Source organism: Barbatula barbatula (genome assembly GCF_947034865.1).
Source record: "Barbatula barbatula genome assembly, chromosome: 13".
Taxonomy (NCBI): Eukaryota; Metazoa; Chordata; class Actinopteri; order Cypriniformes; family Nemacheilidae; genus Barbatula; species Barbatula barbatula.
This window is the reverse complement of record NC_136776.1, coordinates 18,147,744-18,173,787: the sequence shown is the minus strand read 5'-3', so window position 1 is coordinate 18,173,787 and position 26,044 is coordinate 18,147,744. Positions and strand designations below refer to the sequence as shown.

The 26,044-nt window shown below is 39.6% G+C and overlaps 2 protein-coding genes across 13 annotated transcripts; one reads left to right on the top strand and one right to left on the bottom strand.

Annotated features, from left to right (window-relative positions):
- Nucleotides 1–402: 402 nt before the first annotated feature.
- On the top strand, nucleotides 403–19,973 carry pip5k1ca (phosphatidylinositol-4-phosphate 5-kinase, type I, gamma a). 9 transcript variants are annotated; one of them, XR_013787434.1, is made up of 20 exons: nucleotides 423–726; nucleotides 5,092–5,123; nucleotides 5,245–5,331; nucleotides 6,464–6,594; nucleotides 6,672–6,789; nucleotides 8,023–8,175; nucleotides 11,691–11,990; nucleotides 12,138–12,343; nucleotides 12,419–12,502; nucleotides 12,577–12,625; nucleotides 14,033–14,117; nucleotides 14,219–14,380; nucleotides 14,674–14,815; nucleotides 14,946–14,975; nucleotides 15,410–15,514; nucleotides 16,018–16,180; nucleotides 17,146–17,202; nucleotides 17,851–17,940; nucleotides 18,090–18,568; nucleotides 18,617–18,923. XR_013787434.1 is itself a non-coding variant. In XM_079470810.1 (19 exons), exons 1-19 carry the CDS (start codon nucleotides 618–620, stop codon nucleotides 18,090–18,092), a joined length of 2,106 nt encoding a protein of 701 aa, XP_079326936.1. In that variant the 5' UTR covers nucleotides 403–617; the 3' UTR covers nucleotides 18,093–19,275. The 9 variants fall into 9 exon arrangements, 5 of the variants coding, with proteins under 5 accessions (XP_079326936.1, XP_079326937.1, XP_079326938.1 ...); XR_013787433.1 differs by lacking the exon at nucleotides 17,146–17,202 and having other exon boundaries at nucleotides 403–726; nucleotides 18,617–19,275; XM_079470810.1 differs by having other exon boundaries at nucleotides 403–726; nucleotides 18,090–19,275.
- Nucleotides 19,379–25,574, bottom strand: hnrnpm (heterogeneous nuclear ribonucleoprotein M). 4 transcript variants are annotated; one of them, XM_079470820.1, is made up of 16 exons: nucleotides 25,278–25,548; nucleotides 24,646–24,824; nucleotides 23,207–23,259; nucleotides 22,615–22,622; nucleotides 22,441–22,534; nucleotides 22,078–22,332; nucleotides 21,831–21,984; nucleotides 21,673–21,722; nucleotides 21,528–21,588; nucleotides 21,279–21,377; nucleotides 21,140–21,181; nucleotides 20,863–20,934; nucleotides 20,678–20,785; nucleotides 20,018–20,589; nucleotides 19,882–19,933; nucleotides 19,379–19,766 (listed from the first exon to the last, which is right to left on the bottom strand). In XM_079470820.1, the coding sequence occupies exons 1-16, from the start codon at nucleotides 25,328–25,330 to the stop codon at nucleotides 19,603–19,605; spliced, it is 2,016 nt and encodes a 671-aa protein (XP_079326946.1). In that variant the 5' UTR covers nucleotides 25,331–25,548; the 3' UTR covers nucleotides 19,379–19,602. The 4 variants fall into 4 exon arrangements, with proteins under 4 accessions (XP_079326946.1, XP_079326943.1, XP_079326944.1 ...); XM_079470817.1 differs by lacking the exon at nucleotides 22,615–22,622 and having other exon boundaries at nucleotides 23,203–23,259; nucleotides 25,278–25,574; XM_079470818.1 differs by lacking the exons at nucleotides 21,140–21,181; nucleotides 22,615–22,622 and having other exon boundaries at nucleotides 23,203–23,259; nucleotides 25,278–25,510.
- Nucleotides 25,575–26,044: the final 470 nt, after the last annotated feature.

The following is a 26,044-nucleotide window of genomic DNA, read 5'->3' as shown; positions in this document are numbered from 1 at the left end:
TCATGTGCATGTGTTGGTGTCCGAATCATTTTCACGACTCGGTTCGTTCGGACAGAGGACGTCATTAAACTGGTCAACAATTCGTACGCTTGGTTGCTCAATATATGTTTTATTATATAATTGTCTAATAATGATAATATCGTTATATTATCGTCTTTTCATTGTGTTTTATAGTGTAAGTTAGCTGTATTTTTGAGTTCGTATGGCCATAATCATAACAAACCAACTGCAGTTTCATTTTTATTAATTGAACACAATAAAAACAGGATTTATCTTATTTTGTATTTTGAGATGTAGAAATAAGGAAATCAAATGAAATAAAAAATACTTATTAGTTTTATTCACAAAGTTTTCGTGGTCAATTTACGGACGAATCAGTCAAACGAATCGTTCTTAAGAACCGATTCCCGGATACGCGAACTGTCCTGTGCATGAAGGCTCAGCTCAGATGACTCTGATGGGACCACGAAGCGCAAACACAGTCCTCGGTTTCTCATTTTCATCATTTTCACCAGTCACTCAGATCCGTATACGCTAGAGGCGAAGGGCTAAACATACATACGTTCGCGAGCGTCGGTTGTCAGTGGTCCTTCGAAGGATTCATCCCGGGAGATTGAATGGAAGCGGCGGCTGAAGGGGCGAGCAGCCCGTCTGAGGCCGCGGATGGGAGCCCGTTATCCGGGGCAGCGGCGTCCGAGGACTCGGGGACGGGCGATGTTGACGCGGGTAACTAAACGCTTGGTATTTGTCCTAAAATAAGGATCAAGACATCAGATGAATACGACCGTATCCGAATATATGTGCACTTGGATAAGCTAGCGGAGTCTGAGCTGAACTAGCATTCGTGGGTGAGGGCGATTCGTGCGTGAGATTTGCCGTTCGTGCATTGGTTTATTAGCGTTTTGTGCGTTTAGTTTATCAAATAAAAGCATATGCATGTTGTCAGCTGGTTGGTTTGATGTGACAGGAGAAATAAAGGCGAGCTAGACATCGTCAGCTTAGCAGGGACACTGGAGTGTGACAGATGGGCTGATCTGATGGGGGGTTTGAGGTGGGCAATGGGGCAAAGGGCTGTGTTGGATTCACATAGGCAAACTGTCTGCTGGAAGATCAGAATAGCAAGCTACTATAACGATTTATATATATTTTCTGCATATGCTAAAATAGATGCATACGTTTAAACCAGCATTGTTTACGCCATCCGAAGAGGTCTATAGTTTTATATCTACGTGTGTTTAGTGCTCTCTCTCTTAAAAAGCAAACCCTTACAAATGACTGGCACTACAATGTACTGAATCATATTTAAGTGCTTTGGTTTTACATTGTTTGTCCGAGGACACTAAGTGGTCACAAGCACACGAGGAAACTATAAGCAGTTTGTCATATATATCATAGTGTCCATTGGGGAAGTATACCACCAGAGGATACTTAAACAGGATCATCTTTATCTTGCCAGGCTCGGCTAGAAAAGAAACATATGTGTGGTTATTTGTTTGGTGTCTTTAGAAGGACTTGGATTTGGCGAAGATCAAAAGATCACGCGTAAGACCATTGATTTTCCATCAATGAAGCGTCCTCCACGCGATGGATCTGTCTGTCGTTGCGCTATTGTGTGAAACATATTAAAATCTCAGTCTCTGTGTTTAACATATGATCAAAATGACCTTTTTGAGACCTCTCTAGCAGATTGTTAACATGATGTCATGTAAACTTTTGAAACTAGTCCTCATGATTGTGGTTATGTCAGCGCGGATAGCGTATAATGGAAGTCTGGGCTGATCCGGATCCAAACAGTGATGGCACGCTCCCTGTTTGGCATCTTCTGCCTCGGCGCCCTTCTGTTTTCATGCCTGTGCTCCCCCGTTTCTCCTGTCTGGATGGGTGTGTAAAAACATGCTGCGATGTAGAGATCTTCATCGCATTCATGGGGTCCGAGAGTGAGTCATTTTCTCTCCTGAAGTGCAAGAGAGGCACTTCCATGCCATTCCAAACATGTGTGACTTTATTTCTTCTGTATAACACAAAAGAAGGTGTTTTGAAGGGTGATGGTAACCAAACAACACTGACCTCCATTGACTTCCATCGTATTGACGCAAAACCACTTTTGAGACATTTCTCAAAATATCTTATGTTGGGATAAAAGAGTCTTATACAGGTTAGATCAGATGCATAATTGTCTAGCTTAGTTTTTATTCTTAAGAACAGCACTGAACCGATAAAGATAGAAGAAGCAGATCTTTATTGGAAATTAATTCGAAATCAATTCCGTGGTTATCCTCGCCTAATGGCCCATCTCACGTACACGCTTCATGCGACTCTGCTTTCTCGGTTTATACAAATAACATCCCATGAGACGCGTGTGAAATCAAACCGTCTATGCTGCTCAAAAGCTCGCCAAAGCCGCGTAGTCACAAAAGAAACAACAGCGCTTCGTAAAACAGGGCAGGTTTGTGTACACACTCCACCGTGCTTAAGGTCACGCTGCTGGGAGTTTTCAAGCTCCGGTGGGAAATGGGAAACCGAGCTGGAATTGCATAATGTCGTTCTGTATTCCTGCCTCCCTCCATTCATGCCTGAAGGGTTTGGAGCTTTTTATAGTCTTGAAGACAAGACCAGGGTGAGTAGAGTAGACGCTTGAGTCCCATCGCCTGATGGGAGACCCGAACGTCTCCTAAGGGCGAAGCGCAGACCGACGCATTTGTGGTCAACTTACGCATGCAGGCACCAGAACGATCACCATGGCAACCATTCTGACTTTGGAACCCCTTCACATCCAACTTTTTTGTGAAAGAAATTATTTAATTAGATTTTTCGCCATTGTGTGAAGAAAGCGTAGGTGGCCGCATTAAACGACAACTTGAAGACCAAGCATATGCTTCTGCTGTAAAATAAATGCACGCGAGACGTAAACAGAAATGTCTGATGGCTTTTTAAATCTATAGCGATATAACTCATGTACTTGACTTTCAACAATGACTATCAGGCGGTTGTTACATCACCTCATTAATATTCATGAGGAAGGCTGATAAGGTTCCCACGTCCCTGACTGTCACCACTGTGCCCTTGAGCTCCAAATCGCAAAGATTAAAGCGTCTCAAATGATTTTCACTCGGGTGATGGAATGAACTTTACAACAGGAACTTGCAGTTTTGGTTTCTTTTGGCAAATCAGAAGTGAGCGTTGACAATGGTTTTGTGGGATGCTGGTGGGGTTGTTTCTCGTTTTAAATTATGAACAATTGTTACAGCGAAACTTTAAAATATGTACTTATTAAGGGCTTTTGATCATTTATGTAAAGATGCATATCTGTATGTTATGGCTTCACTAAAAATAGTCTAATATAATGAAAGTAAGTTGAAGGTGTCAGACGCTCTGTCGCCGAGTTCATTATTTCAAGTTTGTTTCGAGCTGTCTGTGATCACACCATCACGGCGCATGTGGAATTTCAGGAGGTGTTTTGCTAACTCATTAGCACCTGAGCTTCTATACGTTTTTCCATTGAAAACTGTCGAATGAGAAGTCAGTCGAAGTACATGCACTTCTAAAGCAGGGGAAGTTGAGTTTTAAAGTGTCTTCAGACGGTAAAGTTGGTGAACCGTCTTTTAATTGTAAGAAATTTAGAATATATGTCACAAGAACATTTACAATAAAATCCCTTTATTGTTTTTTTGTGGCCTAACAGTTAGCGCACACGCCACACGGATGTAAAAAGTTTTTTAACCAAAGTGTGTCACCCTGCTGAAAAACTGTTGAAACAATGACACGAATTCCAATGGTTTCCATTAAAAATACCATTATGAACCATTAGCCTTTTCTTTTACTCATTACAGAATACATTTTTGTAGTGTGGCCATTATTCCAATAGGATTTACTGGTCTATTGGTTCCCATCCGCAATATATCATCCCACCAACTCAATCCATCACATACCAGTAGACACCATTATAGGTTCCATTAAAACCACAAACGTCCCACGAGTTTTCTATTCTATTGTGTTTTTCCAACAGGGCAGAGTTTCATTCTATGCATAAAATGGCAAAAGGCCAAAACCAGAATTAAACATTAGTCATGCTTTTCAAGTCTTATGATCTTTATTAGACATGTGGTCAACCTTGGCTAGTGAAGAATAGCAAAACTCCAACAACATGGCATTTCTTTCCACTCAAGCTTAAACTGAAGCCAAACATGTCATCGGCAAACAAGTCAACAAGCTTTTGGAAAAAAAAACGATTTTAAGGAAAATCACAGTGTCCCATTGACGGCTGTTTCAGGAATAACAGGAACTAACTTGACGTGTGTTGTTGGTGTGATTGTGCTATTTCAGTGACTAAAATGGAAAATCAGGTTTTGTTTTTGAAGATTGCGGCCAGATAAAAATTTTTCTCCAACTTTGCGCTTTCAACCTTTTTCCATGGACTGCAAAACAGTCATATTAAACAAAATATTTCTCCCCAAAATATGACGAAGCAAATGAACGTTGGTAACCGCACAACATTGACCCTCATTGACTTCCATTGTATTTTCTCAAAATGTCTTCTTTTGTGTTCCCCAGAAGAAAGAGTCACATGCAGGTTTTGAATGACATGAGGGTGAATGAATGAACACCTTTCACCACCATCTTCATTTTCTCAGTGCATGTCTATGAGTCTGTCTAGCGGCCAATACCCTATTTAGCCCAGCATGTGAATGCCATGGAAACGGAGGAACGCGACTGAATGGGAGCGCACGCAGATGCATGGCACGAGTGTGGGCCGAGAATCACTGCTAAAGAAATCCAGCTGTCACCCTCACATGGGCATCATCAAACCGTCTTGGTCAACAAACGCCCTGTTGGCAGCCACAGCTGCTGAGGAAGGGATCCTGGCGATCATGGGACAGAATATAAATGTAGAGTGAATACCAAAGTGTCGGCTAATGGTTGATGATCTATTGACTCTTGGCTGTAGAGTCTATTTTGCATTTCAGAATGTATCTGCAGTAAAAGGGTTTTTATTTTATTCGAATGCTGGTGTAGGGATGTGCAAAACTACATAGAAGTAATTTTGCTCATCGTGTCTTGTCTTATAATGGAATTCCTCTTTTTTTCTCCTAGATGCCACATCGAAAAAGGCATTCATTACAGAGGTATGTTCTTCAAGGACTGCTACAAGGCTACACAAGACCTTGATAATACAAATTTGATAAGCATAGACTTACTGTAGGAATCAAGAATGTTTGGGTCTCAGTCGTTCTCTCTTTCCGTTAGATGCCATCTTCTTCAGGCCAGCAGGCCCACATAAAGAAGATCGGACACAGAGGAGTGGATGCGTCGGGAGAGACCACTTACAAGAAGGTCTAGTATGCATCTTTCATTTTGGCTGCCTAGAATATTCATATCTGAAAACTGTTAATACTGTAGATAAGAATTTAGCTATATGGTTTTAACCAGAGGTGGGGAGAAACACGCTACATTTACATGTTGGAAAATATGTACTTTTACTGAGTTACATTGCGTGACGTTCCTACATTTTAAAATATGCGTTATAAAATGCGTTGTTTATTTCAAAGTTGTCGGGCATTCCTGAGTGATTGATTCTTTTGAGTCGATTCTTTTGAAAACATTAATTGAACAATGGGCAAAACCGTCTGCATAGGTTCACGAATCAGTTTGAAGGATTTGTTCAGTTCGCAGCACGATCTGAATCATCTGAAGCGGCGGATTACTCACTCCTCGTAGCGCGAAACTTAAGAACACGCAGAACACAAAGAGCGGATATGAATCCATATCAATCAAAACTGCAAATGTGTCATATTGTTTGCCAGCGATGATAAATGCCTGCCATATGTGCGCGGACCTGTTAGACACCGAGTGTAGAAACAGAAGGTAGAAAACTTGTTGATGGGCGTGTTTAATGTATTTATAGAAAGTAAGAGCTTTTCACAACGAACACATGTAACACAACATGTGAAAACATACATTTAGTCTAAGATCAGTTTTAATTTCATTTAAGAGAGGACTGCAGATGTTTAGAGCGTCTTAGGAAATGCTCTGAGTTTAGTTAAATGCATTGTAAATGCAAAACTCTGCAGGTTCACTTTAGTTTGACATGGTCTATTATTGTAAATAAGTAGTTGTGTAGGCTACATTGATATTAGGACTAGATTGAATTTACAGACATTCTTGTCTCTTCTGTGTTTGTCTATGCTTTAGTCTCTGTGTGTATACTGCAAAGATATTTTCTTATAATAATTAAAATATTGATTAAAATATTGGCGTTAATATTCATGTTATGAATAGTAGGCCTATACAGTATAATCAGATACAAAGAAACTAAGTTACTCAAGTTATTTTTAAAACAGTGACTTTTACTTTTACTTGATTAACAATTTCTCCTGTTACTTGTACTTTTACTTGAGTAAATATTTGAGCTACTCTACCCACCTCTGGTTTTAACATCTCAATGAAACATAAATCTTCTTTACAGACGACATCATCAGCACTCAAAGGGGCCATTCAGCTTGGCATTGGCTACACTGTCGGGAACTTGAGTTCAAAGCCCGAGCGTGATGTGCTTATGCAGGATTTCTATGTGGTGGAGAGCATATTTTTTCCCAGGTGAGCACTAGCGACTGGGGTCGAGGGGAAGGGTGGTATTTCACAAGCAATAAAAAATCTTGTCTGTGTTTGTCTAGTGAAGGGAGCAACCTGACGCCAGCCCATCATTTCCCAGACTTCCGTTTTAAAACTTACGCCCCCGTGGCCTTCAGGTACTTCAGAGAGCTCTTCGGGATACGGCCGGATGACTATTTGGTGAGAAATATAAAAAAAATGTAATAATAAATTATATGTTAGGTTATGTGGGCAGTTATATGTTTTCTGTTCAGTTGCGTATTATAGCTGTGAAATCGATGAATCGTGATTAATCTGTCACAAAATATATGTTTATATTTTGTTCATATATGTTTAAGTGTGCGTGTGTGTATGCTTGCGCAGTGTACACACATTTATTATATAAACACAAAGCATTTCTTTTGGACTTGACTAATCGCAATTAATCGATTTGACAGCCATAGTATATTTAGTTATCTGTTTTTTGCGTGTTCAGATGTGTTTTGTGTTTAGTTGTGTATTTAGTTTTATGTTCTGACTTCATTTGTGTGTTAAGTACTTTAAACCGTTATGTGTTCATTTGTGTGTCAAATTTTATGATTCGTATGTATATTTATCACTTGTATGTCAGACGATTAACCAAATGAATCGCATCCAGAATAAAAGTTGGTTTTTACATAATATACGTCTTTGTACTGTGCATATTCATTTTGTATTTATAAAAACATGCATTTATTAAAGAAAAATATAATTAAATGAATAAACATTTACATATAATTTAAATTATTGGTAAATGTAAATAAATACATGCGAACATTTGTATTTATAAATACAAAATGAATATAAAACACTTATAAACACACATATAAACACTAACTTTTATTCTGTATGCGAATAATCACAATTAATCGTGCCCTAATAAATATGAATATATGCACGCAAATATTTCCTAAATATATACATGTTCTGTATGTGTTTATAAATACAAAATATATATGCACAGTACACAGACATATATTGTGTAAACAAAAACTTTTATTCTGGATGCGATTAATTGTGGAACAGCCGTACTCACCGGGACCTCTGATAAAGAGTGTAATAGAGTGTTCACACAAAACGCGGTAAATCGCGCTATTCACGTGTAGTTGGACGCTTAAACATTTTGAGTTTACTCGCATCATTCGCGCGTTAAATCGATTTATTACAGACGCAAATTCGCGTCATGGGAGGGGCTTCTGCCGCTCACTCACGGCCCTACTAGAGCAAGCTCCTGATTGGTTAACGCTATTCGCGCCGCAAGTAGCTCATCGCGTCTTTGCATTGACTTAACATGTAAATCACTAGCGCTTAACGCTCCATTCGCGTTTGTTGTGAACACACTATAAGAAGAAGAATTCTGCTACTCAACCAAACTATGTTTGTTTCTCCCTGTAGTATTCATTGTGTAATGAGCCGCTGATCGAGCTGTCCAATCCCGGCGCGAGCGGCTCCGTCTTCTATCTCACAAGGGACGATGAGTTCATCATCAAAACAGTCATGCACAAGGAAGCAGAGTTCTTGCAGAAACTCCTGCCGGGATATTACATGGTGAGTTCTTTTAATTCCAGCAGTTATTAAGAAATACTTCAAATTAAGATCTGTTTTCTTCCATATAAGGTTTTCTGCCATTTTGAGATCACATGACCTATCGAATACTACACTGTTCTATGTTGGTAACAAATTCAATATAAGTTAAGGTAAACTGGCAAAAAAAAAAAAATTTGTGAAGGCGCATGTACCTCAAATACGTAATGTATTTGATATGCTGTCACACATCATCCGTCTGGTTATTCCCTACAACAGCAGCTCATTACCCAGCGGCCTATTTTAAACAGATCTCTCCCCTGAGGTGATGTGTGGAATATTTACCCGAATGACAAACCAACAGGGAAATAATTTGCATTCAAACTGTGGTCGTTCTGTTTTACATTCATCATTGAACCATTTTATTCACCTGTAACGGGACAAATGGAGTCTGATTTCCAAGAGAGCATGACGTGGGTTTGGGTCCATGAAGCTTAAATGGCTTTTCGATGTCAGCAGAGTCCGAGCAGTTGGCGGCTTGGCTTGTTCCATCCATTCAGCTGGAGCTAATGAGCCTGTGAATAGTGACGGCAGGACGTTGTTCAACAAAAGCACGAAACTACGCTGACCTTCGCCTGTTCATGCCATACAGGGAACAATATCTGGAGAAACTTGCATTTAACTCTTTCCGGCTCTTTCTGTTTCTCCTCCATATCTTTAGTCGGCTCAAGTGAACCTGTGGGGGTTGACGTGAATGTTTGGAAGGTTGCTTGTTGTTGAGGTGATGGGTCTTGCATTTGGAGATCTGTCTCTGTGTTTGGTCTGTGTTGAAGAGATTGAACTAATTGATTTAAGGGAACGCAGGGTTTCTTAATGTCAGAATGTCCTTGAGTTGTGTGTGTGCTTTGAATGTGGGATGTGATGGTTTAACTTAAATGCTTTGTACTAAACTTTAATATTTAGAAGTGGTCGTACTTTCTCATCTATAAAATTTGCATGTGAAATGAAAAGCTTGTTTTGTGGGGTTTGTAGGAACTTTAAATAGACGTGCCTTCCAATATTGACTGATAAATTAAAGGAACTGTTCTCCAAAAAATATTAATTTGTAATGTATTTTCTTTTTTTGTAAATTTCTTTGTTCTGTTAAACACAAAAGATTGTTTGAAGAATGTAGGAAAGCAAACAGTTCTGGGGCACTTACATTCGACTATGGTAGATCTGTCTGGTTATAAGCACTCTTCCAAATATCTTTCTTTATGTTCAGAACAAAGAAATGTATACAGATTTGGAACAACTCGAGGGTGAGTAAATGAAGACAACATTTGGATTTCTTGGTGAACTGTCCCTTTAAAAGAAACACCACGTTAGAGGATTTCAGAGTGCCAAAGGGATGATGTATTTTGGAGTCTATGCCCAGAAACAAGTTAGCATTTAGCGATTCCTGTTCCAACGTCCCAAAGTCAATGTTTTGTTGTGTTTTTGGTTAAATGTCTGACATAAATTTGGTGGTTAGAAAAAGCTCTTTTGTGTTTTAGTTTACACACTAGTAACAACCCACTTTTTTATGGCGTGAATTTGTCTTAAAGGGTGTTGCTTACAAGTACTTAAATGGGACAAGTGACGTTGTTGAAGACGTTAAACGTCGTCACGTGTAAAACTCCGCAATGCATGGGCGCAATTTTTTAAATAAAAAAACTTACGTAGAATCTACTTACTGGGGAATATGTTTTCAATAAAGTTCAAAACCAAGTTATTATAGTTTTGACATGTGTTTTTGTCATTTTATGCTAGTGTGATAAACATTTTGAATTAGCTTTTATTTTTATAGTTTTATGTTAGTTACATTTTAAGCTATTTTTTGTCATGATTCTGCTGCATCATGTCATGTTTCTCTTGGTTTAGTGGCAGGACCATGACAGAATCTCATGTTTTGTGTGGAGAGAGGTGTTTATGGCCCTTTTGGCCTTCCATACTCTCTCCGGTCTCGTCTCTGTTCCCATCCTCTCATTACCTCATTATTGATTAATGCCCTACACCTGTTCCCCTCTTGATTTGCTCCCTTATTTAATGCCTTCGTGTCGCCTGTCTTGTGCTGGTTCATTGTGGTTGTGTGGTGTCTTGTTAGTTTAGTCTTGTTAGTTTAGTCTTGTTAGTTTAGTCTTGTTAGTTTAGTCTTGTTAGTTTAGTCTTGTTAGTTTAGTCTTGTTAGTTTAGTCTTGTTAGTTTAGTCTTGTTAGTTTAGTCTTGTTAGTTTAGTCTTGTTAGTTTAGTCTTGTTAGTTTAGTCTTGTTAGTTTAGTCTTGTTAGTTTAGTCTTGTTAGTTTAGTCTTGTTAGTTTAGTCTTGTTAGTTTAGTCTTGTTAGTTTAGTCTTGTTAGTTTAGTCTTGTTAGTTTAGTCTTGTTAGTTTAGTCTTGTTAGTTTAGTCTTGTTAGTTTAGTCTTGTTAGTTTAGTCTTGTTAGTTTAGTCTTGTTAGTTTAGTCTTGTTAGTTTAGTCTTGTTAGTTTAGTCTTGTTAGTTTAGTCTTGTTAGTTTAGTCTTGTTAGTTTAGTCTTGTTAGTTTAGTCTTGTTAGTTTAGTCTTGTTAGTTTAGTCTTGTTAGTTTAGTCTTGTTAGTTTAGTCTTGTTAGTTTAGTCTTGTTAGTTTAGTCTTGTTAGTTTAGTCTTGTTAGTTTAGTCTTGTTAGTTTAGTCTTGTTAGTTTAGTCTTGTTAGTTTAGTCTTGTTAGTTTAGTTTAGTCTTGTCTTGTGATTGTACCCATGTCATGTCTTGTTATGTTACCCCCACGTGGGTCTTTGTTTTATTATTTATTAAATCATCTGTTAACCCCATTCCTGCTGTCTGCACCTGGGTCCTCTGTCCATGTCTCACCCCACGTTCATGACAATTTTTAATGTGCTTTTTCCATTTTATTATTTAATTATTTATGTTGCTATAGAAGGCAAATGAATTTGTTTAATTTAGTATTTAATTTATTGTAGTTTTACTGTATTTTAGTCCCAAGGTCTCAACTTATTTCAGTTTATTTCTAAGGCAACATTTTTGTTTAGCTTAACTTTTTTCTGGTAATATTTAGTAAATATTAAAGGAAATATTTAAATAGTTGTAGTATTAGTAAACCATGATAACCTTGTTCCGAAAGAGTTGTTTGCCAGCTCGGTGGCGGTGATGTTGACCGACTATGGCGTTGTTTATATCCTTATGTTAGCTTTTTATTTCTGGCGGTTGTATTCAACGCTTCAAAATTCTTTATTGTTGTGTTCATTTGTAAAGATTACCTTGTCACTATTATTTTTGTGTTTAAAGTCTTATGACTTTTTGTCGAGGGAACCAGTTCGTTGCAAACGTGCGGGTGGCCTACAAAAATATGTCATCCCTGCGGCACTCTATTCTAGGAAGCACGAAACAAACTCACTGTTATGTAATTGTGTGCCTTTTAGTATTTACTTGCTAAATTTGTAGGCCTGCATGAACAAGTAATGCTTGAATGCCAGTTTGCCACAGTCCGATTAAAAATTCACATCTTTCATTTTTTGGCAGAACCTAAACCAGAATCCTCGCACCCTATTGCCCAAATTCTTCGGGTTGTACTGCGTACAGTCGGGTGGCAAGAACATTCGGATGGTGGTCATGAACAACGTGCTGCCCAGGGTGGTGCGCATGCACCTCAAGTATGACTTGAAGGGATCCACCTACAAGCGACGGGCCTCCAAGAAAGAGCGGGAAAAGGCGAGACCCACTTTTAAAGACCTCGACTTCATGCAGGATATGCCGGATGGACTCATGCTGGACACGGACACTTATAACGCCCTGGTTAAAACATTACAGAGAGACTGTTTGGTAAGAGGCGATAAGAAGATTCAGGTCGAGTGACTTACTGCTTAAATGTCTTATAGTTTTTATTTGAAGACTTATATAATGATATTATCAAAGAATGCTGAAGCACTTCAAACACCGAAGTAGATATTGACATGTTTTGTGTTGCAGGTCTTGGAGAGCTTTAAGATTATGGATTACAGTTTGCTGTTGGGAGTTCATAACATCGATCAGGCGGAGAAAGAGCAACAAATGGAGGGATCTCAGGGCAACAGTGATGAGAAGAGACCACTGGCACAGAAAGCACTTTACTCCACTCCCATGGAGTCCATACAGGGAGCGTCTGCCTGTGGAGAGGACATCGACACGGAGGACACGTGAGTACATACTTGCATATGTTCATTGCAACATATATTTGAATATATATACTGGATATATATACTTTTTTTCAGAATGGGGGGTATTCCTGCGGTCAACGGTAAAGGCGAGCGTCTACTACTGTACATCGGATTAATCGACATCCTGCAGTCATACAGGTGCTTTTGTTTTCATATCTCTTTTTTTAACCATGTTCGGCATTCTTTTAACACATTTGTGTTTTTGCTTTTAGGTTAATAAAGAAGTTGGAGCACACGTGGAAGGCTTTGGTGCATGATGGGGTGAGATTGTTATGAAATGCCAACAATGTTGTCTAGAGACTAAGCTAACCCGCATCAATGCTGAAGTTTGTGTCACAATTTACTGGTAAATTCAATAACCATGATATTGAAAACCGTGATTTTCAATATCATATTAAAGAGAAAGTTCGCCTGAAAATGATGTCATTGTTTACCTGTATGACTTTCTTTCTTCTGCATAACACAGAAGAAGATATTTTGAAGAATGTTGGTAAAAGAACAACAGCGGTATCCATTGACTTGCATAGGTTTTGTGTCTTTACAATGCAAGGTCTATGGGTACCGCCGTTGTTTGGTTACCAACATTTATCAAAATATCTTCTTTCGTGCAGAAGTAAGTCATACAGGTTTGTAATGACAAGAGGGTGAGTAAATATTGACTGAATTTTCAGTTTTGGATGACCTGTCCCTTACACACGTGATGTATCGTAAATAACAAAGCCCTCGCAATGATAAGCTCGCATTATTTATTATTATTAAGCTATCGTGTATGATTTTACAGGAAATGTAGGATGGGGTTAAGTGCGAAATTTTACAGGAAATAACGAATGAGGTTTAGTGTGAAATACTGGGTTTGAATGGAAATATTCATAAAATGTGCGTTAATCTTGGGCCGTTTTCTCAAATCATGTGGCAGTTGTGTTATTTTCTGGAGATGAAGAAAGATACACACATGCACACTCTCATTTTAGGAGCTCATGTGGCTCGCCACAGCTGTGAGAATACAGGCTGCTTGTCACATTCAGTGACGCAGGTTTCTCCAGCGCTGCCTCTGATGCTTCAGTCTACGCCGAACTGAATATGCCTCACGATTCATTTGCATGCTAATTACGTTATTTATAGAACTCGACACGGACAAATTCACACTAGGACTTATGTCTACCAAAGTCCATAAAGCATAAACCAAAGTCTCATAGTGTTTTAAAGGTCCAGTGTGTCATTTTTGGGATGATCTATTGACAGAAATGCAATATGATATACATACTGTAGCTATGCCTTCAGAGGTGCCTAAAGAGCTCACACAATGAAGCGTTATGTTTGTATTACCTTAGAATGAGATATTTCTATCTACATACACCGCGGGTCCCCTTGTATGTACTTCCCCATGTTCTGTCAGCCGTATTAGTGTTTCGAAGGGATGGGGTGCAGTGAGCGGTTTGTTGGTTGCAAAAGATATTTTGAAGAATGTAGGAAAGCAAGCAGTTCTGAGGCACTTTTTCCTACTATGGTTGTCAAGCCAAAACATTTAGTTTAATCTGATGAAAAGTTAGTGATATACTAGTACATTTCCCCTTTTGGTCAAAAGCAATAAGTTTGAATGTACTGTAGCTTTTCATATTGATTCATTTGTGGGTTAACCCTTGATTTTCACCTTCCGTCATTTTTTAGGACACTGTCTCTGTACACAGACCGTCGTTTTATGCCGACAGATTCTTCAGATTCATGAGCACTACTGTATTCAGGAAGACTTCCTGTGAGTCATCCCATTCTAAATCAAAGATATGTTTAACAAACAAAAATGATTATCTTCGTAAAAATGTACTTTTGCATGTGCATTTCCTGTTATCCTCCCAGCATTGAAATCTTCACCGTCGAAGAGGGGTCGAGGGGGTCTGGCTGCCGGCAAATGCGCCGGTCCCGGAGCGGCCTGGTCGGCCAGCCAGCTGGCGTTCATGAAGGACGAAAACACTTATGACCTGAGAGGAACTCGGAGCTTCCCTACCTTGGAAGACGATGGTAATTGTCTGTAAATATTGAAGAATGGTTTCAACCACCTACACACAATACTTTGGTAAACTGTAGTCAAAATCGTAGATACTACAGTGTTTTTAAGTCTTGGCTTAAAGTTTGCTACAAGATTTACTGTTAAAGCACACATTAACCAAACGTAGTATTTACTATAATATGCTACACTTGACTATCATTTACTATAGTGGATATTTAAGTATACTACAATATTTAATGATGGTGAAATAATATATGGAAATATTTGATATTAACATTAGCCATAAATGTCATGTGTATTTTAGGCCGGGCAGACTTGCTACCCTGCACTCCTCCGTCCTTCGAGGAGGCCACAACAGCCTCCATTGCGACCACACTCTCCTCCACCACCTCCCTGTCCATTCCAGAACGTTCTCCGTCAGACACCTCCGAGCACTCGCGCTACAGGTAAGACACATACTCTCTCTCTCTCTCTCTCTCTCTCTCTCTCTCTCTCTCTCTCTCTCTCTCTCTCTCTACAGTACAGTGGCCTGATCCTGTGGCTGGTATAATAAACCATCTGTTCTCTTCTGTACAGGAGGCACACCCAGTCTAGTCATGAAGAATCGTAAGTAGAACTGGCAGTATTATGTCCCTGATGTCCTCATTTGTGACTATTGACTTTTATTTTCCTTTTGTGAAGTAAAGCAAAAAATATTTTATTCATAGGTACATTTTAGGGTGTACTGTCGCTTTAAAAGTATTATAAATGACTTAAAGGCACAGTTCACCCAAAAATGACATTTACTCGCCCTCATGTTATTTCAAACCTGAGTTTCATTCTTCTGCAGACAACAAGACATAACCAAACATGGTTGACCCCCAAAATTGACTTCCTATTATGGACACAAAACCACAGAGACGTGTCTTAAAATATCTTCTTTTGTGTACAGAAGAAAGAGTCATATACAGGTTTTGAAAATCTTGAGGCTGTGGATGTTTTTTTTCTACAGTAATGTTGGCAGTGTGGTTTGAATGCGCCCTCTGTTGGTGTTGATGTAGAATGCAGGATGAGGACCAGCAGACCATCACAGTGGAGGTGGAAGTGGAGGGACGGTATGAGAGTGAGCCCACCCTTACGGCTCCCCAGCCATCGCCGGAGACCAGGTAATGACGCAACCATGGATCCAATGCAAGCTATGTATTTTCCTGCGGGAAACGGTTGTTGAATGAAAAACAGTGAAATGAAGGGTATCATGGGAATGAGGAGTGATTTGTCCTCGTACCTCTGAACAGTGGTGGGAAAACTCCTCCATGGCAACTGACACACAGGAATACAACCAAACAGGAAGCTGATAATCACATGTTTTGTGTTGGCTTATACTGGTTAAACGTACAGAGGAGATACAGCTCATTTATAACGGGTTGCTTGATTTTGAGTTGTTCTTTTTAGGTGAACTGTCCCTTTAAATCACAAATCAAACCTGCGACTTTATTTTCTTCTGTGATGCAAAGTGAACATTTTGAAAGCAGTCAAAACAAGCTGCAAACAAGACAAATATCGTTGCTGTCCTTCCTTGTAATACTTCGATATTTGCAAAACCCAGTAACACACATAAAGGGTGACGAATATTAATGATTTATTGACATAATTATTTTTTCTCACATAGCGAAGTTCCAGAAGTGTTTTTAGAAGCATTGTCGTCGTCGTCGTCCGTCCCGGCAAGCCCCAGGATAGTTATAGAATCTGACGGCGGCAGTCAAGCCTCGGGAGGCACGAGCCGCGCTTCTGTGGACGAGGATGATGACGTGCCAATTACAGACATCTATTTTGTAAGTCTTGCGCTCATCTATAAATATATATAGAATGTGATGTCATTTCCTGAAAATGTGTGGGTAGATCCTACAGAAATAAGGGATCAGAATATATACATATAAGAATTATAAAATAATAACGTGGATTATTATTAATAACTTTTTTGTATTGTGACATTGTAATTGTAATCTAAGCCCTCATATTAGCAGAAAAAGTATTAAATGGATCGTTTTCATGACTGTATTACAAGAAAGGTATTGATAGTTTTTACAAAAATCTCAAAGCTCGCCTCTTGTTTTATTACGGTTATGAGTTCTAATGAAAATAATGTCACAATGGTGCAAGAAAATTCACAATTTCAAACAAAATATCATTTTGAATTTCTTCTTTTTACTTCTCTGTTAAATTTGACATATTCTGGATAGGTTTCGTAAGTGCTCGGCATGAGTCTATAAACATTGTTGAACTGAATAAATGGTATCTACGGGAATTGTCTCCAATACTGAATTCAATCTTAGAGAGTTTCTCTGTGTGTATGTTATGAGCTCTTGGATAGGATACTTGGATATCTTATTGTACTTTTTGCTTTCCACGTGACTGTGTTAACATCCTTTTAATATAGTTGTGGTTTGAAAAGCTCCTTTAAACAGTGATGTCTCTGAGGACAGCCTAAAAAGCCTGACAAATGGTGATCATTATCACTGCTAGACACATCGAGGCCCTCAGGATGTATTTTAAACAGGGTTGTGTGCAAAATAAGCTCCCCCCAAAAACCCTGGAGATGTGTCTGCGCCACCTCTTGAATTATTCATCCATTAACACTCAACACCGGCTGATCGTTCCTCTTTTAAATGGAGCTGTCAGGTCTCTCATTTATCAGCTGCTAAACAGCACACCATCTCCTTGATTTTTTTCATGACTTGTTTTGTCTTTTCATGATGTGTTTGCCGTCTCTTTCCATTTTCCTCTGTCTGGCTGTAAGTTCACCGATGGCAGGGTCTGTGTTTGTCAGCCTGTCGCACACAAACGGAGGCACGCTGTAAGTTTTATAGTGTTAAACGTGCTAGAGGTAGTTTTTAGAGGTAGTTGTAAGAATGTTGTATCTACATATCATGCCAGACCCGTCTGTAGATGTCTGCTAAAGATCTGGAAAACATCAGGGGCCTCATTTATAAGAGAGTGCAGTAGAAACCGTCTTAAATGAGATTTTACGCTAATTTCTCAAAGTGCGTATATGTGATTCATAGAACGTACGCACAGAAAGCACACATACGCCTCTCTGTCAGATGTGAGGTCTATAAATCCCAAATGATCGTGAAAATATTCACGTTTTATAAATGAGGCCCCTGCTATGTAAAAACGTCTGATAAAGATCTTCGAAAGGTCAGTTTACGTACATTCTAAATCATAAAAATCTTACAGACATCTTAAACGATCCAAAAATACGTATTGCAAATTCCCTCATTAAATAGATCAGGCCTAGATGCAGTTTTTCCTAATCCCACCGTTCCAACTATTGTTCATCTCTACTTTTCTTCTAAACTAATATTTTCTGCTGCGTCTGTTTTATTGTCTTCTAGCTATATTTCTAATTTTCCTCTCCTGCATTTGTCTACCTTCCTTTTGTATTTCCGCCTGCTCTTGGCTTCTTGTGACGCTCTCTGCTGCTCTGGTGGTGTGTCCGCAGCCTTCAGAGGACAGCACCTGGGTTTATTCTCCTCTACACTACAGCGCAGGGTCTGAGACTCTGCCTGGAGAAGAGGAGGAAAGTGAGACAGTAAGTGTAAGTTGTGTAGTTGTACAAACCTCAGTGTTAACAGTCATATTGTGGTTTGTATGGCAAGCCTCTGAGTCATTGTTTATATGATGTTGTAATTTTGCGCGCATTATGTAGGTTTTTAATCGGTTTGTTTTCATTTTTCACAGTAATTAGACCTCACAGGACGAGTGGCAGCTACAAGATGTAGACTCTGAAGGCGTATCAGGAACTTCTACGGTCAGCTACTACCCGCGGATCCCCTTGAGCTCCCATCAGTTTCATTGTCTTAACACATTCGACAAATAACAGAGCTAGTAATAACCATATCAGACATATTTATAATGAAAATGTTCATGTTGAAATAGTTCACCCCTCGTTCATTTGCATACTGTGAACGTGAGATTGAAGTAGTCCTTAAGTCACACGTTATGTGATCCCTTGACGTAAAAATGGCCTATTCTTCATTGAAGGCTTATAATGTATTTTACCTTGGGTCAGATGTGTTTCCATAGCTTTATATTTATTGCCAATTACTCACAAATGATAGACAATTTGCTGGATGGTTTATTGGCTATGAAATTCTGCAATAACCAAAGCACCATACGTTTTTCAAACTGTAATTTCAGAAATAGGAGTGATCTTGGAAGCTGCTGTTGAATTTTATTTAAATGGTTTAGCCAGAAGTTGAATGGAGCTATTGTAGATAAACCCCAAGATGTGACCAAAACTTACTGTGTGGGAGGCCAAAATATTTAAAGATCTTTTGTTACCATATCACTTGCAGAAATGGTACATTTAGATGTTAACATGTAAATCTCAATGTAAATAATTTGTGTGTGCGCATATGCATTCAAGTGTGTTTGTGGTTTTAAGCGAGAATTATTTGTTTGTGCAGTGTTGCACGCACATATTTTGGTTGCCTTAATTTTCAACCCAAATCCTGTTGTTCCGTTCACCAATAATAGTATCATAGATCATTTGTAAATAGATCTATAAATATGAACAAAATATATTTTACTGTTTGAAGTTTTACTTTGCACAAGTGACTTGTAAAAGGTGTCTGAGGTCTACATGAACTCAGGCTTTCTTCCAGGATTAAGGACACACTTGTGTTGGGGTCGAGGCTGTTTCTTTGTATCATGTGTGTAAATGTTACAGAATGGCTTGTCGATTCTATACAGACCCAGACATGTAACCATATCAATCGCGCACAAAGTTGTGTGCCCCTCTATTGCATGACAAAATTGAGTATTTACATCAACATTTCAATATCTCTTCAAAGACCAGAAGAGTGTGTGTGTGTGCGCATTTTTTCAGGCCCTTAAAATAAATGTTACTCTGTGGCATTTGCTCAACATATCCTCAACTTTTTTAATGACTGGAAAGCTAAATCAAAGGTGAACGTCAAATTTCAAACAACTGCATGCAAAAAGAAAACGATCACACTTGTTGCTTTGGTTCTCGATGTTGAGATTTATTAACAAACCTTTAACAAAGGTATTTTCTTGAAAAGTATTACAATAAAAAGTAAGGGTTTTGGGAGAAAATAATCAATTTGGTCTCTAAAATCATAAGCGAAAACTAAAAGTGCACACTTGGCACCCATACAAATACGCAACCAACGACTAAATTGGAAAGCACAATGTGGATTGAAGGGACTCGTAGGACTGCAAAAAATAATTATGCATTTCTATCAATCCTAACATCGATTTCTCGTCCGCTGAGTCTGTAGCCGTTCATGGTACGGCAAGCCCTCTCAGCAGTCTCGGGGCTGTCAAAACGCACCACACCGCAGCCCTTGGATTTGCCGTTCTCCATCTTGATATCTGCATACTGCACCATCCCTGAGAGAACAGACATTGATGTTAATGGAAGTCAGTGGCTAGAATAAAGCCAGACATAATTTTGACTTTCAACAAATTGGTTAAAATAGCCATCGGTTATCATTAACATTCCTACCACATGAGTTGAAGGTATCTTTCAACATCTTCCAGGAGAAATCGAAGGGCAGCTAAAAAAAATAAAGCAGAAACTAAGTTGTGACCAAGTTTAAGAAAGAAAAAATAAAACCACTACAAAAACAGAAACTGCTTACATTTCTGACGAAGATCTGACAGCCTTTCCTAGCATTGGGCCCACCAGCCCCAGGTCCCCCTTGTCCAGAACCGCTGAAGGGTGCACCGAAGTTCCCACGATCCATATCAGCAGGTCTGTCAAACTGGTTTCCGACACCCCCAGAACCCATTCGTTCCAGACTGGAACCCATGCGGTCCAGGCCTGAAGAAGGAAAGCGGTCCATGCCTCCGGTGCCAACGCGGTCAAAGTTGGTTCCCATTCGATCTATGCCTGCATTCATCCTGTCCATGCCCATAGGTGAGGCGAAGTCCATCCCACCACCACTCATACGGTCCAAGCTGGACGACCCCAGGCGATCAAACCCAGTGGGGCCAAGGTTGGAGCCCATGCGGTCAAGGCCTGATCCCAGTCTGTCCATACTGGGGCCCAGTCGATCCATACCCGTGCCCATCCGGTCAAAACCGGTACCAAGCCTGTCTAGATCAGAAACACGATCCATTCCCATCCGGTCTAGGCTGCCCAAGCGGTCCATTCCACCGCTGAGCCGATCCATGCTGGGATTCATCCGATCCATTGCCATGGAATTTCCAGCTAGTCAAAATAACAAAAAGAATGGTAAATAAACATGATTTATATTATAATGGATCATTTATAGGTCACACAGTTTCGATTTACGAACCCATTCCTCTATCAAAAGAGTCGCCGAAGTTGCTCCTGGACATAGCCATGTCATTTCCTCGGCCACCAAAGTCTCTATCGAAACCACCGCCCATGCCCCGATCCATTTCTATACAAAAACACAATGATGAACACACCATACACTTAAGACAAAAAAGTATAAATACGATGCTCAAATGCATTTACCATTCATTCGTCCCATTCCAGAGGGACCAAAACGATCCATGTTGTTCATTCCACTGCCAAAGTTGTCCATTCCTTCAAAATAAATATACTTGATGTAAATCTAGACTTCATTATAATACAAAATTAATACAGTAACTGATCAACATTAGGGTGTATGGAAACTACTGAGCCGAGCATGCACAATTCAATTATAACATGCAATTAATTAAATAGTCTCTGGAAATCCAATGTTCAAAAAGGGAAGAAATGACAGATGCTATGACCAGAGGCAACATACCTCCCATTCTACCCATGCCACCAAATCCCATGCCATCCATTCCTATTAAAAATGAATTGATGAACAGGGAGGGGAATGATCAGTGAGTGAGTAACTAGCTGAAACAATCAAAACAAGTTCAACAAGCAGCATGCTTTACCTCCTGGTCCCATGTTGCCCATTCCACCTCGGTTGAGTTGACCAGCATCGATGGGCTGACCGCCAGGTCCCAGACCAAGGCCGATGCCACTCAGACCACCTGCATTTGTTGGATAAAACTTAGTTTGATGCCATGTGGTTGCAATCATCTTTTCTTAGATGTAAAGATAAGATGAAACATGGTTTCTGCTTCTTGTCTAAACTAAACTATGCATATTAAGAGACTCAAAAATGTGAATTGAACTCTTACGAGGAAGTGCAGGTGGACGCTCTGGAGGTCCAAAGTCAGCTTTTGGTAAGGATTTCTCATCCTGGAATAGCAAAGAAAGGTGTAAATGTGCAAACTATTTCTTTCTGAACTGGAAATTTCACTCGACCAAAAGTAAATAACTCACCAGTTTGACATGCATGACCCTGTTGAAGAGGAGCTGTCCATTGAACATGGCTAACAAAGGTTAAGGAAGAACGCAACATTTCTACATAGTACAAATGCATTAAAAACCTGATGTAAATCAACTTTTCTGGCACTTCTAAAAGTTTTTGTGAGGGATACAGACTGCTTGCACAGCTTCAATCGGCATTTCAAACGAGACCGTTCCCATGCCTCTGCTCTTCCCATCCTTATCCTCTAGGATGTCGGCACGTACAACAACTCCAGCCATCCCGAACACCTCCTTCAACTTCTTCCACCCGACCTTGTAGTCCAGCTGGAAAAACAAGTGCCAATTGAACAGTTATGGGTCATGTTATAATATTCACATCACAGCAGTTGTTAATATAATGTTGATGTAAATACTCACATTGGCTACAAAAATAGTGCATCCAATTTTTCCAGCCTGAAGCCCGTGGATGATCTCGTTGGGGATGTTTGGGTTGTTCATGAGACTGGGAGGTATGTTGACCATGGGGGGACCTCCAGGCCCTGGGCCCATACCCATCCCTCCACCCATTCCACCTCCCATTCCTCCTCCCATACCTGGTGGTCCACCACCTCCACCTCCACCACCTCCTTGGGCCCGATGAGCTTCACGCTGGGCAATCACTCCATCTGGATCCTTTAAAAACGGACGCGTTTGTTTATTTCAAGTCACCGAATAATGCTATATAAGTAATAAAATTTAATCTTTTTACATCAGCATGTGCATATTATTAGTTTTACTAACCTCCTTAACTTTCAGAGGACGGCCATTCATGACATGTTTGTTGACTTTCTCCACAGCCTTTTTCATGAGCTCTTCAGTTCTGAACTCAACCACCCTGTAGCATTTTAAAAGAGAACATTAGCTAAAGAACCCAGAATCTACGAGAATCTGTTGACAGGGTTGAACAATACTTACGCGCAACCCTTCGGTCATTCAGCACGCCAGCCAGGAGAAAAGTAGAAAATGGGAGCAAAATTGAAAATTAGACAAAATCCACAAGACATTTAGTAACAAATGAGGAAATCATGATTATGAAGATACTATTCAATACATCTATGTGGTGTCCATATTCGTCAATACAACTACATCAGATTACATCAAAGATTGTGGGCTCAAACTCAAAATGGTTCATCGCGATAAATTCTGATCTCGATTAATTGACGACCAGAATTCACAAACCGGCCTTCAATTCCAATTACACAAAGTTCTGATGTTCCATAGCTGTTATCCCACTAGAATCTCTAATAAATCACTTCAACCCCCATGTTTAGTTATTGAACACCACTCGCTAGACTCTGGAAGAGCATTACAGACACACGGAAAACAGCGTAACTATGTAGCTGCAAAACAACCCCAGTGGTTCCACTCAGAACCACAGTCGGCATCCATAATTGTTTCCACCCAAGAGGACACATTTTGAACTCCCAGTCCTGAACATCCCACATAAAAAGCAGAGTAAATTTGAAAAACTCAAGCGGACAAATGGAGTTGCGTCTCTTGCACTTACCCTTGACTTGCCTTCCGCGTCCATTAAGTGTTCCACGTACGTTACCTCACCCACTACAAATCAGATCCCAGACGACACACACCAAGGGAGAGAAGCCGAGAAAACAATTGGGGTTTAGAGCAGAAACAAACGGAACGGTGACACTGAGCTCGGTCTGTCAGTCCGGAGCCTCCCACAGCACCTCAGCAGCACAAATTCTGGTACAGGTCTACAAGCAGCAAGCTTCCAACATGTTCAAGTGAAACTTCTTAAGTGGTCCCTGCTGGAAACCTCGAACATCCAATACTAACCAAAAGATTTACGACCTCATGAGCAATCGGAATTAAAAGCATCTCAACTAGGCCTCCTGTGGACATCGGAATGAAGTGGACAAAAAGCATTTTTGTTGTTGGCAAGACTACCCAAACACAGTCGCCACAACTAATCCAAACTGTTACCTGGTGGTATGGAATAAAAATGGCTAAACCCAAAGGGGAAAAATGGTACAAGTTTGACGTTACAGCAACCGTAATATCATCCACTCGAAGTCAGCTTGGCTACCCAACGAATCACTTGGCATTGATACTCAATTTTAAGTGGACTAGATAAACCAGATCCTATGAAAAATCCTGTTAGTCAAGGAATACTTGGAACTAGATTCGCATCAGAGACTGAATCCATTCAGGTCCGTTATCCACCAATAAATTTTGGCGGACTACCTAAAGAACCATCCTTCCATTCTCCAGCAAAAACTGTTGTCCAGAAGATAAAACAAGGACCATCTTAAGAAGCTGCTTTACTCTGTAGACCTGTACCCCCACAAATCAATAACACTTCCATATAATGGCACAATCATGAAGATCAGGAGCAACAACATTCGCTCTTGCAAACCTAAAAAAGAAAATGCAATTTAATTCTACAGGCACAATTTCCACATCAAACGACTGATGAAAAGCCCCATGCTTACAAATCATTGGGCATGGAGGCATCCTTCAAGTAAGATACTACAAAGTTTACATCATAAAGAGGATCTTGTAAATAGGAATAAACATAACTACATACAGTCTCAAGATGTGACCACTTGATACTTCTAAAACACTAACCAACAAGGGTTAGTGTTTAACTGTCTCCAAAAGCCAATGCCAATACACGGCACCAAATTCAAAATAAGTGGATAGTACTCTGTACTTAAGATAGAGCTTTGATGTGCAATTGGCACATTGACTCCAGTCACTAAATGTGAAACCACATGTTATTACTTTCGCCTTAACAGTGGCAAAGAAAACAATTTTTATGTCAAACAGCATTTTTCCTCAAGACAACTTCCCCATGATGGGATGTTTATCCTCTTTCCTACATACATCACTTCTAAAACCAGCTCGTGACCACCTTCAAGATCCGTAACTAAACAAATGGGCATTAAGAAACGATCCTAAGCGAAGCCTGACGGTAAACCTTACCTTTTTCCTTCATGAGATCCTTCAGCGTTTGCCATTTAACATCATAAGGTATGTTGCTGACAAACACGCGGTATCTTTTGTTCGGGTTCCCGTAAGGTTCAAATCGACCACCGCCACCGCCGCGTTTCGGGGGCCTCTCCTTCCTGGACTCGTGGTTGGACTTGCCATTCACGGCATTCCTATAAAATATAAACAGATTAAATATAAAACAAAGAAAACACGATGTACATGTTTTTCTACATCCAAAAACATATCCGCGTGGATTAGCGAAACGTGGAAGTAACGTTACGTACGACAAGGCTGCTTTGCTTTAGTATGCTAATATGCTAAAGCTAATCGGCTAACAAAGGAAACGCAGGTAACGCAGCATGTTAAGGCCTTGTATGTGTTTATATTTTGTTAAATATTAAACTACGTGCATACATTTCCGACTAGCTTAAAAATCAATCTTATTTTGAATTCAACGAGTTTTCTTAATTCACATGCATCGAACGACATTTCCACATGCAAGCACTGATTTTCTGCAAGCTAACCACGAAAGATAAAAAATATTATTCAAAACGTATTTGTAACGTTGCATATATAACAAAAAAAAACACGGAAAACGTAACGGTATCAATGTGTCGCATTACCCTTGGCCTGGTTTCTCTTGTTTAGCCTCAGTCGACATTTTGCCTTCGGACATTGTGGCTTTTTCCCCCTTCTGCAGATAAAACTTCTCCGACCCAGTCGTTCGACTCGGTCTATATGAAGATGGAAACGAAGTTAACGTCGAAAGATGCCGAGAACCGAGGGTCAGTTGGGATTTTCTTCCCGTGGAAGCGTTTGCTGTACGTGATCGTCTGTTGCCGGGTGAAATGGCGACGACGGAGCTCGAGCGAAATTGATATTTGAAGAGAAGAGGGGCGTGATGGGAAATGACGTGACGTACTCGCGCTTAAAACGCTGAGCGACGTAAAACGTGAGAATTAAATATTTGAAGAGTTTATTTGCAAAAACTCCGTTTTTAAAAATGATCAAAAATAAAGTCGTGTTTTATTGAGTGAAGTTAGCTGTGAGCTATTATTACTTGATCCAAACAACCCAAGCGCATTTTGCTTGATTTTAATTGTAATATATATATATTTTTTTTAAGATTAACTCTTATTAATTCTATTGGCAAATTTCACAAGATACACAAAATACATTTTTCTCTTGTTTGTAAGGAATATAAGACTTGCAGCACTGTAGAAAAGTGTTTAAAACTGAAGCTATGCTCTATTTGTACAATTATTATTATTATTATTATAAACTTTTTATTTTGCCTTGCTCTCCAGCATTATTACTTGATGAAAAATTCATCAAGTAATAATGATAATTTAATTCGTAAAGATAAAGGGAGGCAATTGTCTCATTCTGC

Bases quoted from the DNA above. Each gene is read 5' to 3' on its own strand.
- pip5k1ca (XM_079470810.1), top strand. From the start codon at position 618: ATGGAAGCGGCGGCTGAAGGGGCGAGCAGCCCGTCTGAGGCCGCGGAT. The intron at 6,595-6,671 runs GTGAGCACTAGC...GTGTTTGTCTAG, and splicing joins GAGAGCATATTTTTTCCCAG to TGAAGGGAGCAACCTGACGC. The intron at 14,118-14,218 runs GTGAGTCATCCC...TTATCCTCCCAG, and splicing joins TGTATTCAGGAAGACTTCCT to CATTGAAATCTTCACCGTCG.
- hnrnpm (XM_079470820.1), bottom strand. From the start codon at position 25,330: ATGTCCGAAGGCAAAATGTCGACTGAGGCTAAACAAGAGAAACCAGGC. The intron at 21,723-21,830 runs GTATCCCTCACA...AACCTTTGTTAG, and splicing joins TGAAGCTGTGCAAGCAGTCT to CCATGTTCAATGGACAGCTC. The intron at 20,590-20,677 runs GTTCGTAAATCG...TATTTTGACTAG, and splicing joins CTCTTTTGATAGAGGAATGG to CTGGAAATTCCATGGCAATG.